This window comes from Rhododendron vialii, chromosome 2a (genome assembly GCF_030253575.1).
Source record: "Rhododendron vialii isolate Sample 1 chromosome 2a, ASM3025357v1".
In the NCBI taxonomy this organism is placed as follows: domain Eukaryota; kingdom Viridiplantae; phylum Streptophyta; class Magnoliopsida; order Ericales; family Ericaceae; genus Rhododendron; species Rhododendron vialii.
The window spans coordinates 25,688,424-25,704,994 of NC_080558.1; the positions used below are offsets into that span (position 1 = coordinate 25,688,424).

The 16,571-nt window shown below is 43.1% G+C and overlaps 2 protein-coding genes across 2 annotated transcripts; both read right to left on the bottom strand.

The window, feature by feature from the left end:
* Positions 1-6,672: 6,672 nt before the first annotated feature.
* Positions 6,673-7,130, bottom strand: LOC131317358 (uncharacterized). The gene is made up of 2 exons (XM_058346916.1): positions 7,056-7,130; positions 6,673-6,984 (listed from the first exon to the last, which is right to left on the bottom strand). The coding sequence occupies exons 1-2, from the start codon at positions 7,128-7,130 to the stop codon at positions 6,673-6,675; spliced, it is 387 nt and encodes a 128-aa protein (XP_058202899.1).
* Positions 7,131-8,325: 1,195 nt separating this feature from the next.
* LOC131317359 (uncharacterized) lies at positions 8,326-11,502 on the bottom strand. Its single transcript, XM_058346917.1, has one exon. The coding sequence runs from the start codon at positions 11,500-11,502 to the stop codon at positions 8,326-8,328; it is 3,177 nt and encodes a 1,058-aa protein (XP_058202900.1).
* Between the last annotated feature and the right edge of the window lie 5,069 nt (positions 11,503-16,571).

Here is a 16,571-nt window from a genome sequence, read left to right on the forward strand (position 1 = left end):
GACGAGAGCAAAACCTAGTACCGAGTGCCGAGCACAATCCCACTAGGCGCGGCAAACCGCACCTTCTAAACTTCAAATTTCAAAATTTCAAATTTAAATTTCAAATCTTTTCCCTCCTCAACACACCTCTTCCGCCCCTGTATATTCCACCACCACTTCCATCTCTTTATCTCCCTCACCATCTTAACCCCTCCAAATCGCTAGCCTATCGTACCGAGCCATGGCAAGCCGACGACAAGGATTTCCGGAAGATGCCGTGTTCCAAGAAATCGATCGAGCCGAACTAACCATAACAATCCAAACCCTATGGATGCAACTCTTCATCCTCATTTTGTTTTGTGCGGTACTTACAATAAGCATGCCACGGTAGTTCGCCGGGAATAACCATCTCAACACTTTCTGGTACTGGGCTCTCGTCGTGGCCGTCGCACTCGCAGCAATCATAAAAGAATACGAACGTCATTTACGCCAAGCTTTCGATGAAAGATGGTAGGGAATCGCAAGGAGTAGGCATCTCTTAGGCCGACCTAGGAGTAATTGTAATCCTTCGAGATGTAGGATAGAATCGTCATAACTTGTATTAGGAAGAATCTTATCCTAAGATCTCTGCTTGCCATTGTAGTAGAATTTTATGCTTGTATTGTATGTTTCTTTTATCTATGAAAAGCTTGCTTTAAAAAAGTATTACTGCATACCACGTGATAAATTGCTTGTGACCTTTAGGAAGATATACCATTTACAAAAGGAAAATTATTTAAGTAGACTAAAACCGCCCCTTTCGAATTCCACTCGTAGATGGTGAACCGACGCAACGGGGTAGGACACGATAACGGAGGACCCTCAAACGCAAACCCCTACTTAGCCCAAATCATGCAAGCATTCATAACAGCTTTGAACGCCAACCGCCAAATCCAAAACCATAACGATGGACCCATGACTAGAACTCGAGCAATGAACGAGTTCTGCAAACGTCGACCCCCGACCTTTCACGGAGACACCAACCCCGTCGTGGCCGAGACATGGCTGAACGAGGTCAAGATGATCGTTAGAACCTTAGGGATCACCCAAGATGGAGATCGTGTGGCCTTGACCACCTACCAGCTAAAGGGAGAAGCCCGCTATTGGTGGGACCTGATGGAAGCAACCCATACCATAGCCACCATGACATTTGCCGAGTTCGAGACTCTGTTCCTCGACAAATATTTTTCCACGCCTCTTCGCCTAGCCAAGAAACAAGAGTTCCTGAATCTGAAACAAGGAACAATGACCGTTACCCAGTACGCGGCCAAATTTGAGGAACTGTCCCGTTACGCCCTAACCTCCATACCAACCGAGGATAAGAAGGCTAGGAGATTCGAGTGGGGACTGACCACTGCTCAAAAGGCTGTGGTGGCTCAAGCTTTTACCACCTATGCCGAAGTCGTGAAGTGTGCACTCCGGCTAGAGAGTGAGGAGACTGACTTCAAAACCCGATGGAGGAAGGCGACAAGCGGCACCGGTGGACCGATCCGAACCCAACCCCCCAACAACAACCGTGGACCCTACCCCACCAAACCCTCTATCCCGCCTCAAAGCAACCAACCCTGGAAGACTGCAATCCCCGGAAGTGGTGAGCAGAAGAGAGGTGGTCGAGACATAGCGACAGTTCAGTGCTTCAACTGTCAGGCTATGGGTCACTATAAGTGCGACAGCCCCCAACTTCAAAGAGAGAGGAATGTAAGCTTTGGAAATCAGAAGGCTCAACAACCTGAACAGGCCGATTTTGAGAAGCAAAACCCTGGAGGCCCATTTCAGCAGCAAAACAAGGGAAAGCAGCCCATGGGAACACAGCAAGGCGCTGGAGGGCGCATCTTTGCTCTGTAGACTGAGGAACAAGAGTAGGATACCTCTGTGATCCAAGGTACGCTGCTATTATATAGTACCTGCGTACAAAACATTGTTAGACTCTAGTGCATCGCATTCAGTTACATCTACTGCCTGCGTAACTGCTCTAGCACTAGAAACAGAACCCCTAAGTACGAGTATGAGAGTAATGTCACCGCTTAGGGGGAGTATAGCTGTTAGTCTAGTGTGTAAAGGGTGCAAGCTAGAAATAGCCAACCTACGTTTGACCTACGATCTTAAGAGTAATCAACATGTTGGATTTCAACATAATCCCAGGGATGGACTGGCTATCAGCACATCGAGCGGTCATAGACTGCCATCAGACTATGGTGACCGCGTATACCCCTGAAGGGACTCGTTTCCAATTTAAGGGGGATAGACAGACGGTGAGCTCGACGACATGAAGATCCATGTGGCAGAATCAATTGTTTGGATGGCTAGCTAGTCTCCAATTGGAAGAAGCCGACATAATGGAAGTGGGATTACCACACATCGTGAGCGAGTACGCCGATGTTTTCCCTGAAGAACTTCCTGGCTTACCACCCAAAAGAGAGATAGACTTCTCTATAGAATTCCAACCAGGAAATGGCACCAATCTCTATGGCACCGTACCGAATGGCCCCTGCCGAACTAATAGAGCTCAAGACCCAATTGAAGGAACTTTTGGAAATGGGTTTAATATCGTTAGGTGGGGAAGCATACTGATTCGATAGGGACGTGATGTGGAACATTTGTAGGATACGGGTCCACGTGATGATTTGGTAGAGGTTTTGCATTTGACGTTGGCGTTTACGGTAGAAACCTTACCAAAGGCGTACGACGAGGAAAATTGTGCGACAGTAGAAGCAACTTCACTCCCACTTTGTTAGGCAGGTGATGAGGCTTAATTTGATTAACCAAATATGCAAAGGATTGTGATGAATGCCTGAAACGCTGTCGTCATACTCCGAGATACTTCTAGACCTGCCAGAGCCTTTAGATAGTGACCGTGTAGTGCCAAACCATTTTTGTAGGTCGCAAGAATATTCGAATCCTGTTTATATCGCTAATCGGCATAGCAACTATGTCTAATCCGTAGTCACGCGCCAATTTCGGGGATGAAATTGTTTTAAGGGGAATAGATTGTAACAACCCTGATTTTTAGTTAGTAAAAATTTCGTTAAAAATTTGAATTTTATTTCAATACTTGGATTTGCTTCTAAAAACTCCCTTTTAATTCTAATAATCCGTCATAATTAGATTTTAGTCTTTTAAAATTATATTTCTCGGCTAGAGATTCTACTTGGCAAGTATAGTTAGATTCTGACCAATTAGTTAGAAGAACCTAACTACCAATTCATCTAGTTACTTTCTCCTAACCCTAGATAAGGCTTTTGAAGCTCCTTGAACCTTTTGAACCTCTCAAACCCTAATGAAACCTTTTGGACCTAGGTTATTATTATATACATATGCATACACACACAACACATATATATATGACTAGTCAATCAAGTCATACTTGTCATCTTGGATCTTTACCCATTGGACGATAAAAGTTAAGAAAACTTTTATCCATTGGACAATAGACCTTCTGTTAAAAAGATATCTATGCTAGATTGGTAAGTACAAAGATATAGTTATATATAGGTATATATACACATGCCTAAAGGACATATGGTATTATTCTAGTGTATATAGTTTTTCACCCTTTTATCCATTGGTCAATAACCGCTAGGGAAATTATTACCCGTTGGATAATAGCATTAGTCTTGCCAACAAGTACAAGGGTTATTTAGTTAAATCATTTCCTAGATTTCTCATGAGATGATATACTTATGTATATATATGTATGTACTATATAATATATTACCCTAAGATATCCTAGGTACATAATCTAATATTTTAATGGAGCATGTGCCTAATAGGACTATTTTAATAGGGAATTTAGATCTTATAATTTTTTATTGGATATTGGAAATCTACCTAGATTACATGGGTAAATATATATATAAAAGCCTAGATTTTCTAAAGTACATAATTTATTAGTTTAATAGAACATGTGCCAAATTGGATTATTTTAATAAGAGATCTTGGTTTGGAAATCTAGTACTTGTGTACTTTTATATACTTAGTCATATTTATATACATACTCATATATGTTGTACAAGAAAGAGAGAGAGAGAGAGAGAAAGGAGGGCCGAGAGAGAGAGGAGGAGGAGAGAGAGAAAGGGAGGGAGAAAGAGGAAAAGGAAGAAAGATGGGATTGTACTCACCATAATCTTCTTACATCCTTCCAATCTTGGGTTGTATACTTCTTCAAGCAAAATCCCTTCACATTGTCCTTATTTGTACATCTACCAATATAAAACCTTGTACCATCCTGCTTTCTCCACCAATCTTTCCATAATCCAATCCAAAGTACCAAATCTAGCCTTGCATGCCTAAGAACTAGGTAGGAGTTGTACAAGCAACCCATAACCTAACCTATCAAGCTTTCAATCAAGCTTGACAAGTGAAAGAAATCAAAGATAGGAGAGAGAGAGAGAGATTCGGATGGGAGAGAGAGAGGAAGGAGCCTTGGCCTATAAATAGCAAGTCATTCCAAGCTTAAACTCACACCTTCACTCCTTGCTCCAACTTCTCTCTAGAAACCATATTCGTTTTCCAGACAGTCTACTGCCCTTCGCAAATCCTCATTGTTCTCCTACTTAAAGTAGTTCTTAGAACCAACTCCCTTAGGAAAGTTGTAGAGCACTTTGAGACCTTCAAGTTAGACCCAAGAACCACCCTAATCGGTCAAGAAATGACAAAGATACTGACATCCGAAGTTCAGTAAAAATCTCGGATGTCACACCCTGGATTTTTAACATATTACTGATTGTATTTCCGATAATAGTCCATCACGGTAGTACTTCATAATACCCCAAATTATCTCCCATAATCCGTTCAAAAGAACCATTAAGTTAAAGTTTACAATTTATGGCACTCCGGCCCCAAATACTTAGACAATAATCCCAAAAGAGTAAGTCAAAAGAATATGATAGGAATTACGATTACATCTTCAAAAGGATTTTACAAAAGATGCCATGATAATTCCTCGGTGTTAGCTTTCAAAAGAATGGAGTCATATGCACGACAAGCGCTCCAAATCAATGGCTTTGAGGTGTACCTGAAAATAATAATAGGTTGAGCTACACTAGCCCAGTAGAGAAATCTTTGCTCAAACCTGAAAATAATAATAGGTTGAGCTACACTAGCCCAGTAGAGAAATCTTTGCTCAAACTATATGCATATGAAATGGACAATTCACCGAGATGAACATTGATACAAGATAGTTTCCCACGTGGACAAGAGCAAGAGAATAATACTTGATAATCAACCCCATTCATATTCACGTCACTTAATGATCTCTAAATTCTCTGTTTTCATAGTAGCAAGTGTTTTCGATTCCCTTTCCGGGCATTTGGGACCCCGTGCGTCCCGAATTTGTTCCGGCATCGCACCATTTGGTGGATCCGTGGCTTTCTTGTGCACGTCCGGGCATTTAGGACCCCGTGCGTCCCATTTCCGGCATCCCACCTCATAATGGATCCGTGGCTTTCTTCATTTCGTTCTATCATTCTAAGTCGTGATTCTTCAATTTTACAGGCCTCAATATGGTAAAGCATGACGTATGCCAAGTCCGTATTATTCATAAAACAAGTCACACTACTCACGCAATAACCTGAATGCATAGACAAACGCACAAGTATGATATTCATTTAAATTCTTCACTTTTTTTAACTACAACGAGAGCCAAATGAATGAGTATGATCTACGAATCATTGGAATACGAGCGATCAACCTTAGAGATGATTTGAAGGTGTTTAAAAGATATTAGAAGTGATCGGAGGTCCAAACCATGGAAGGAGAAACTTTTCAAAAATTTCCAGTTTGGTACATGTAGCAAGATTAAGGCGCTACATGTAGCCAGCGAACAGAAGGTATAATTTGAGTTTGCTACATGTAGCGGTTAAGGGTGCTACATGTAGCCAATGAACGAAAAATCAAAGAAATCTGGGTTTGCTACATGTACCGGGGTAAACACTGGTACATGTAGCACCTGGGTTTTTCAGCACGATTTTGACAGATTTCAAGGGCAAACCCAAGGCCTCCAAATAGCGATCCAAGGCAAGTTTTGGACATTGAATCCACTCATAAACATATAAAGAGAGTAAGAATTCCCTACCTCGACTTGGAGAACGAAACTCAACGAGATTGATCGAGCCCTAGCTTTGAAATTTGAAATCCTCCGAGATTATTCCTCCCCGAGCTTGCTCCAACGAAATACGGGTTCAATACCAAGAATGGATGAAGGGTTGAAGGTTATTTGTCATTGGTTTTGAGTGAGGAGTGAAGTTTTGGGTGTTGGAGGAGGAGAGAAAGAGAGTGCCGAGAGGGAGAGAGAGATCGGGAGTTAGAGAGAGAGGGTGAGGGGTATAATACTCCTCTACATACACACCCACACATTACTCACACTTCAAATTTGCACATGCACCCTCCTACAAACAATCCCATCGCATTCACCCCAATTCATTTAAACTTAATAAAACCCAAATTTTTTTCTTAATTATAATATCGAATAAACCTTTTCATTAACTTATAAAAATACGGGTCCTTACACCCTATCCTCCTTAAAGAAATTTCGTCCTCGAAATTTATAACCATAATCAATAAGGTATGCAACATTTAGATATGCACCAATTGTAATACTAAACACCATGCAACACTGTCATAATCATAAGCCGTAGTTCGAAGACTCACATCGATTCAAACCGGAAATAAGTTCAGATACTTCTTCCTAACTTCATCTTCACGTTCCCAAGTCGACTCTTCCTTGCCTTGGTTACTCCACAAGACTCGCACTAACGGTATTGTCTTACCCCTCAACACTTGATCGCGCGAATCAAGGATACGAATCGGTTTTTCTCCATATGACGCGTCGGCTTCTAACTCAAGTTCGGACCATTCTAAGACATGAGATGGATCTGGCTCGTATTTTCTCAACATGGACACGTGAAACACGTCGTGCACTCCCGAAAGCTTCGGTGGCAAAGCCAAGCGATACGCTACTTCCCCAATCTTCTCAATGATGTCAAACGGCCCGATATAACGCGGTGAAAGTTTTCCTTTCTTCCCAAAACGTGACAAACCTCGACGTGGTGACACTTTAAGAAATACGTGATCCCCCTCCTCAAACAATAACTGTCGGCGGCGACGATCGGCATAGTTCTTTTGCCTACTTTGCGCTGTCAACAATCTTTGGCGAATTACTTTGACTTGTTCAGTCGTTCTCTCTTGAGCTTTCAAAAGGCGTTGGCGAATTGTTTTCATGCTCTCAGAGGTCTCTTTAATCATATCCGGCCCTACTAATGTGGCCTCGCCTAACTCGGTCCAACACACAGGTGATCGACACGGCCTCCCATACAAAGCCTCATATGGTGCCATCTCGATACTCGATTGATAACTGTTGTTGTACGCAAATTCAACTAACGGCAAGTGATCCTCCCAACTACCCCGAAAATCCATGACGCAAGCTCGAAGCATGTCCTCCAAAATTTGAATCGTCCGCTCGGATTGACCATCGGTTTGAGGATGATACGCGGTGCTAAACAAAAGATTGGTGCCAAGAGCGGCTTGTAAGCTCTGCCAAAAGCGCGCAGTAAATCTCGGATCTCGGTCGGATACGATAGAAACAGGAATTCCATGAAGACGAACAATCTCTCGAATGTACAATCCGCTAAGCGTGTCAATCGAATCGGTAACTTGGATAGGTAAGCAATGAGCAGTTTTGGTCAAACGATCCACAATCACCCATATAGCATCGTGTCCCCTCGGCGACTTCGGTAAACCTGTAACAAAATCCATGGTCACGTTCTCCCATTTCCACTCAGCCACTGGCAACGGTTGTAACTCTCCCGCGGGTCGTTGATGTTCGGCTTTCACTTGCTGGCATGTGAGACACTTAGACACGAAAATAACGACATCCCTCTTCATTCCGGACCACCAAAATTGTCTATGCAAATCCTGATACATTTTCGTTCCTCCCAGATGAACGGCTAACGCAGAATGGTGAAACTCTCGCAAAATTTCTTCCCGACACGAAATGGGTACGAACAACTTTCCTTGATAACGTAGGCCCCTATCGGTATGAATCATCCACCCTTCTCGGGCCTTCCCACTTAGAAATTTGGTACGAAGTTCCTCCGCTTCCTTGTCGTGTTGTTGTGCTTCAATGACTCGATTTGATAAACAAGATTGGACGGTCAAATTGCATAAGGTCACCCCATCCCAGACTTCCTCGAAGTGCAATGCGTAGAATCCCAGATCATTCATCATTTTCCACTCATGAATCACTAGACTCGCAAGGTGTGTCGGTTTTCTACTCAATGCATCGGCCACTACATTCGCCTTCCCCAGGTGTTATTGCAAGTCAAAGTCATAGTCCTCCAAGTGTTCCATCCAACGTCGTTGTCGCAAGTTAAGCTCTTTTTGGGAGAATAGGTATTTCAAACTCTTGTGATCAGAAAAGACCTCAAATCTCTCACCGTACAAGTAATGACGCCAACTCTTCAACGCAAATACAACGGCCGCAAGTTCTAAGTCATGCGTAGGATAATTCCGCTCATGAGTTTTCAATTGCCGCGACCCATACGCCACTACTCGCCCCAATTGCATCAAAACGCACCCAAGCCCCTCTTTTGAAGCATCGCAATAAACAGAATAGCCAATTCCACGTTCGGGCACAATCAAAATCGGCGCGGTCGTCAATCTTTTCTTCAATTCCTCAAAAGCTGTCTCACATGCATCACCCCAAACAAAACGTGTCCCTTTCCGTGTCAACCTAGTCATAGGTGCCGCTAAGCGTGAAAAGTCTAGGACGAAACGGCAATAATACCCTGCCAAACCCAAGAAACTATGAATCTCGAACACATTTTTCGGTCGATGCCAATTCATAACGGACTGTATCTTCTCTGGATCTACAGACACTCCACCATTGGAAACCACGTGACCCAAGAATTTAACCTCGGATAACCAAAACTCGCATTTACTAAGCTTCGCATACAAACGGTGCTCTCTCAAGAGTTCAAGAACGATAGTGAGATGAGATTGGTGTTCCACCTCCGATGGTGAGTATATGAGAATGTCGTCTACAAAAACGACCACGAAGCGATCAAGGTAGGCACGAAAGATACTGTTCATTAAGTCCATGAAAGTAGCCGGCGCATTCGTCAACCCAAAAGGCATAACTACAAACTCATAATGACCATAACGCGTACGAAAAGCGGTTGGAACATCCTCTCTTCCGACCCTTAATTGATGATAACCGGACCTCAAATCGATTTTAGAGAAATAAGACGCACCCCGAAGTTGATCAAACAGGTCGTCAATTCTAGGCATTGGATACTTATTCTTAATGGTGACACGGTTGAGCTTACGGTAATCAATACACAAACGAAGTGAGCCATCCTTCTTTTGCGCAAAAAGTGCCGGTGCTCCCCACGGAGATGTACTTGGGCGAATAAACCCTAAATTTTCCAATTCCTGCAACTGGACCTTTAATTCCCTAAGTTCGGCGGGAGCAAAACGATAAGGTGGCACAGAGATTGGTGTGGTACCGGGAAGCAACTCGATAGTAAACTCGACTTCTCTCTCGGGAGGTAAACCGGGTAACTCCTCCGGAAACACATCCGGGAAATTGCAAACAACAAGAGGCAACTCCCCACGCGCGGACACATCCTCATCTAGAGTCAAACTCGCCAACAAAGGATAAATGGACTCCCGCTCTCGAGACCCACAAAGGTACGGCTCCAACGGTTCCCGACGCTCCCCAAAGAACTCAAAACAAACACCCTCAGGCGGACAAATACGAACTCGACGCTTGAAACAATCAATGGTGGCATGAAACGTAGATAACCAATCCATTCCCAAAATAAGATCAAAACCCGACATTCCCAATACAATGAAATCAAAGGTGAAGCGGCGGTCATGAATAAGAAGTTCGCAGTTTCGACAAATACGATCCAAGGGTGTCCTACCCCCTAAGGGTGTTTCAACAAACAACGGTGGACTCATACTTTCAGTTTCCAACTCCAAAGTACACACAAAGGATGCAGCAATAAATGAATGAGATGCTCCAGAATCAAAGAGTACTTTAGCAAAGGAATTGAACAATAGAAATGTACCCCTCACAACCGAAGCCTCTGGAGCATGAGAAGTAACTTGAGGTGGTGGAATAGTAGAAGTGATGGCGAAAGCCCTTCCCTGAGTAGTCTGATTCTGCACAAATCCTCCCCGCTGTCCTAAAGCCTGAGAAGGGGAAGAAGAAGTCGCACCCCTTTCGTTCTGAGAGCCCTGAACGATAGTGGTCTGACGGAAATGTGGTTGTTGCTGTCTCTGTGTACCCCTGAATGACTGCTGGCTAAACCCATGCCCTGACCCCGGCTGCTGCACGGAACCCGACTCACTACGAGCACTTCTCACTCTACGAGGACAATCCCTGGCTAGATGGCTAAACTCCCCACACACATAACACTCCTTCGACCTACAATCTGCGCGAAAGTGGCCCGGCTGACCGCAACGGTGACACGTAACCGCTGACCTAGAATGAGCTCCTCGAACACCAGAAGAATTGGTAGACGCCCTAACATTCGGTTGGCTTTGAGTTGCAGAAGACGACTCCCTTAGCCTTTTCCTCCCCTGGCTCCCAAAAGTCCCCGAAGAACTAGCGGTAACGGTCGGTTGCCTAGGTTCCCAAACTCCCCTATTTCTCTGAGACTCCTTTGGTATTTCGACACTCCTCGCGCATTCAACAATCTCGAAATATCTCATCTTATGCTGAGCCACTACCAATCTCTTTACGGAAGAATGCAAACCCCTCTCGAAGCGTCGACACTTCCTATCCTCGGTTGCTACTAGCTCGGGAGCAAATCGTGACAAGGACTGAAACCTCAATGCGTATTCAGAAACGGTCATATTACCTTGCTCAAGCTTCTCAAATTGATCCCTCAATTGGTCACGAGATGAGTCTGGAAAATACTGACTCGCAAATAGATCCTCGAATTCGGCCCACGTCAAATTTTCAACATCGGGCTCATTCGCCTGAGCTGCGGTCCTAGCTGCCCTCCTCGTGTCCTTCCTACTTTCTAAGATAGATTCCCACCATTCACCGGCCTCTCCGATAAGTTGAACGGCCACGATACTCACACGCAAGTCATCTTCGGTAATCTTAAGAGCGGTGAAGTTCTTACGAATCTGAGCCAACCAGTGGTCGGCCATGAGGGGGTCACTACTTGCCCCATCAAACAAAGGTGGATTTAGACGGCTGAATTCTCGCATGGCAACTAAGGCCCGACTGTCCGCATTATCCCTAGGAGGAGGTTGCAAGAGGTTAGCGGCTGCAAGTGCCGCGACAATATCCCTAGCAAGAGGGTTCTGAACATTCCGCACCCTTGGATTTGGCCTGGCCCCCAATTCCCCACCTCCGTGCGAAGCTTCCCCATGTTGGCTAGCCTCATCTTCTAATGGCTCCACACAGCCACGGCCACGACCACCCCTATTTCCGGCTCCACCCCGCCTATTACTACGCTTCGGAGGCATTTTGCTACAAGGATTAAGAGAGAAAACTATCAACCGCAACATATTTACCATGAGGTCAAACCCACAACTTCTCAACACGAGTTAACAACTCTACGCCACTTCACGATAAAATAAATGCAATGCCACATAATTCTATGAATGTCAATCACACAAGCAAACACATGTCATGTAAAAAGATGCAAATTTTTTTTTTTGAACCCATGAGATGAAGTCTCCCCACGGTCTCGAGGTATTCTAAACCTATGCTCTGATACCAATTTGTCACACCCTGGATTTTTAACATATTACTGATTGTATTTCCGATAATAGTCCATCACGGTAGTACTTCATAATACCCCAAATTATCTCCCATAATCCGTTCAAAAGAACCATTAAGTTAAAGTTTACAATTTATGGCACTCCGGCCCCAAATACTTAGACAATAATCCCAAAAGAGTAAGTCAAAAGAATATGATAGGAATTACGATTACATCTTCAAAAGGATTTTACAAAAGATGCCATGATAATTCCTCGGTGTTAGCTTTCAAAAGAATGGAGTCATATGCACGACAAGCGCTCCAAATCAATGGCTTTGAGGTGTACCTGAAAATAATAATAGGTTGAGCTACACTAGCCCAGTAGAAAAATCTTTGCTCAAACTATATGCATATGAAATGGACAATGCACCGAGATGAACATTGATACAAGATAGTTTCCCACGTGAACAAGAGCAAGAGAATAATACTTGATAATCAACCCCATTCATATTCACGTCACTTAATGATCTCTAAATTCTCTGTTTTCATAGTAGCAAGTGTTTTCGATTCCCTTTCCGGGCATTTGGGACCCCGTGCGTCCCGAATTTGTTCCGGCATCGCACCATTTGGTGGATCCGTGGCTTTCTTGTGCAAGTTCGGGCATTTAGGACCCCGTGCGTCCCATTTCCGGCATCCCACCTCATAATGGATCCGTGGCTTTCTTCATTTCGTTCTATCATTCTAAGTCGTGATTCTTCAATTTTACAGGCCTCAATATGGTAAAGCATGACGTATGTCAAGTCCGTATTATTCATAAAACAAGTCACACTACTCACACAATAACCCGAATGCCTAGACAAACGCACAAGTATGATATTCATTTAAATTCTACACTTTCTTTAACTACAACGAGAGCCAAATGAATGAGTATGATCTACGAATCATTGGAATACGAGCGATCAACCTTAGAGATGATTTGAAGGTGTTTAAAAGATATTAGAAGTGATCGGAGGTCCAAACCATGGAAGGAGAAACTTTTCAAAAATTTCCAGTTTGGTACATGTAGCAAGATTAAGGCGCTACATGTAGCCAGCGAACAGAAGGTATAATTTGAGTTTGCTACATGTAGCAGTTAAGGGTGCTACATGTAGCCAATGAACGAAAAATCAAAGAAATCTGGGTTTGCTACATGTACCGGGGTAAACACTGGTACATGTAGCACCTGGGTTTTTCGGCACGATTTTGACAGATTTCAAGGGCAAACCCAAGGCCTCCAAATAGCGATCCAAGGCAAGTTTTGGACATTGAATCCACTCATAAACATATAAAGAGAGTAAGAATTCCCTACCTCGACTTGGAGAACGAAACTCAACGAGATTGATCGAGCCCTAGCTTTGAAATTTGAAATCCTCCGAGATTATTCCTCCCCGAGCTTGCTCCAACGAAATACGGGTTCAATACCAAGAATGGATGAAGGGTTGAAGGTTATTTGTCATTGGTTTTGAGTGAGGAGTGAAGTTTTGGGTGTTGGAGGAGGAGAGAGAGAGAGTGCCGAGAGGGAGAGAGAGATCGGGAGTTAGAGAGAGAGGGTGAGGGGTATAATACTCCTCTACATACACACCCACACATTACTCACTTCAAATTTGCACATGCACCCTCCTACAAACAATCCCATCGCATTCACCCCAATTCATTTAAACTTAATAAAACCCAAATTTTTTTCTTAATTATAATATCGAATAAACCTTTTCATTAACTTATAAAAATATGGGTCCTTACATCGGATTTCCAGTTCCAAGCAGCATATTGTCTCTTCCTTTATCACCATTTTTCTCCTACCTAAAATAGTTTCTTGGATCAACTTCCTTCACAAAAGTTGTAGAGCGCTTCTAGAGCTTTGATTTCGACCCAAGAACGATCTCATATTCGGCCAAAGATTGACCGAGTTACTGCCATCCAAAGTTTGGTCCAAATTAGCGAGTTTCACCACCTGTAGAATTTTCCAACTAGCTTATTCGGCCCCGACTAGTTTCGGATCAAGGTAGATTAATCTCTAGTCATTCTCCCTTGTATAACTTTAGTTATTTTTGCTTATGCTATGGCAAGTTAAAGTATTAGAAATAATTAGCAAGTTCATTTTACTAAAATCTTGAAATGAAATTACGATCTTGTAGAGTCCCCATATACGCTATCTCTAAGTATATGTAGAACCCCTTGTCCCCTAATTCTATGTATAAAACCGTATGTTAGAAAGTAGAATGTTCTTACTCTTTAGTTCAAAGTATAACATGGAATATGTCTAAGTAGATAAGGTTATCTATCTTTGTGTTTGCAACGACTTATTTTCGCTAAAGAAAGTATGAACATGATGAATAAACGATTGTTACTCTATTAAACATATGTTGTTTAGAACTCTCCACAAAGGAAGAAAGTACGGATTTTTAAAGATTGGAATATTATCGCTTGACCGGAAGTATTCGTATTTTGATCTTTAAAATGGTTAGGAACATGCATACATGAATTGCTTGTATTACTTGTGGTATAATATTGAGTTTGATGATCTTGCTAGTTATGTTTCAAGATTACATTGAATGATTTATGTATACTTGAAAAGTCCTACCGCGGAGTCAATGCATGAAACGAGACACGAAAATCGAGAAAGTAGAAACATGACACCTAGGATGTGGTTAACGGAAAGGTGTGTTTTGACTTGGATAAAATATTTTTGAAACTACATAATGGCCGGACGTAGTAGCCATTGTGTGGGTGTGTTTTTCGAAAACCCAATGGAAACCCGGAGCGGCAGAACCATTGTGGGATACTCGGGAACCCGTAGCGGCGGAACCGAGAGTTTTGAATTATGGATTGGTTATCCATGGAGAGGAGCCAATGCCAAATTCAATGATTTTGTGTGCCAAAGGGAACCCGGAGCAGCGGAACCATTGTGAGATTGTGTGCGTTCCCATGGGAACCCGGAGTGGCGGAACCATGGTGAGGATCCTCGGGAACCCGGAGCGACGGAACCGAGGTATGGCTTGGTTATCCGTGGAGAGGAGCCAATGCAAATTTTGTGTGCCAATGGGAACCCGGAGCGGCGGAACCATTGTGTGGATACTCGGGAACCCGAAGCAGCGGAATCAAGGTTAGGTGTGTAAAAACGATTTTGAAAATGATGATTTGGAAAATGAAAAATGGAAAAATGGTGACACGGTCCATGACGAGTCGCGTAGGAGAAACTCAGAAAACTATGGACACAAATGATAGTTGATTAGCGGATGTGGATGTGTCATTGTGAACTGTTTTGTTTAATATACATGTATTATGTGGAAATCGTTAGTATTATGATCTACTGCTTGTAAGTTAAGGGTTAGTGGGTATGGATTATTCTATTGAGCTCTCGTAGCTCATGGTGTTACCTTTGGTGACCCTGACATATTATACTGATGGCGACGCTGGTATAATGTGTCAAACTTTGTAGATGATCAAGGTGAGCTGTACACCTTGGAGGCTTTTGGAGCAGAAGAGCTGGCTAGGATGGAGGAGCAAGCAGAGCTGTAGTTAAAAACCCTAGTTTCCCTCCCTTTTGTAATGAAAGGACTCTCATGGAGGTTATGATGTAATAATGAGCCAGACTCTCTTTATTTATGTAATAAAATGCCTTATTAACGTACCCGAAAATTGGGGGCGTTTCAGGAGCAAATGCAAAGATAAACAAAATCATGCTCATGACGATGTTTATGATGCAAGCAAGTAGATGGGACGGACCCTTGAACTTTTGAAATGGGATGGACCCTAGACTTTTTGAAATGGGACGGACTCTTGAATGGGATAGACCCTTGAATTTTTGAAATGGGACGGACCCTTGAATTTTTGGATATGGGACGAACCCTTGAATTTTTGAAAATGGGACGGACCCTTGAATATTTTTTTTTTAGAAATGGGATGGACCCTTGAATTTTCAGAAATGGGACGGATCCTTGATTTTTCAGAAATGGGATGGACCCTTGATCTTTCAGAAATGGGATGGACCCTTAAATTTTCAGAATTTTCAGAAACGGGATGGACTCTTGAATTTTTAGAAATGCCCTTGATTTTTCAAAAATGGGATGGACCCTTGAATTTTTCAAAAATGGGACGAACCCTTGAATTTTTAGAAATGGGGTTTTGAAACTAGCCCAAGAGTCAATTGGACCTTTGAAAATAATTTTCAAACCATGGTGGCCCAAAAGGAACGAAGAACAAGCCGAGGCCCAACAAAAGCCCATTATCTTCTGGAGAATGTTTTCAGCGCTGGGGGCATAGTCTTTAGCATTGGGGAGTCGTTTCAGTTTTCCAGACTTTTTAACTCCCAACTACCCACTTTCCAAAAGTGCCTTTTCACTTCCTGTGCACAGTTATGGCGCTTTAGGGGCCTGAAAACACCTTTAAAAGCAAAGGGGTAAATCCCCTTTTCAATATCCATCAATATTTTCTCAAGAGAAGATTTTTCCAATTCTCTCACTTCTAAAGGCGGACCTCAAAGCTCGAGTGCAGATTTTGGAGGATAAGGTAGCCCACCTTCGAGAGGTGGTTACGCTACTCCCAGCCCAACTCTCCTCCCTACAATCCACCACGCACATGCTTCAAAAGGCGGTCTCGTCTCTTCAAGATGACGTCTTCGAGGCAAAAATGGAGGCTCTCAACCCAGAGTTTGGGAGTCACAAGCCTACAAAGGAGGACGATGACGCTAAGGGGGATGGTGACAAGGACTCGGATGATCGTTCCGATGTTGCCAATGACCCAAGTGACAGGGGTGAACTCCAGAGACAGTGACAATGTTGATGACTCCGCCTT

Excerpts from the sequence above, each read along its gene's own strand:
- LOC131317358 (XM_058346916.1), bottom strand. The coding sequence starts at position 7,130 with ATGCCGATCGTCGCCGCCGACAGTTATTGTTTGAGGAGGGGGATCACG. Across the intron at positions 6,985-7,055 it reads TAAAGTGTCACCACGTCGAG|ATTGGGGAAGTAGCGTATCG; the intron begins GTTTGTCACGTT and ends ATCATTGAGAAG.
- LOC131317359 (XM_058346917.1), bottom strand. The coding sequence starts at position 11,502 with ATGCCTCCGAAGCGTAGTAATAGGCGGGGTGGAGCCGGAAATAGGGGT.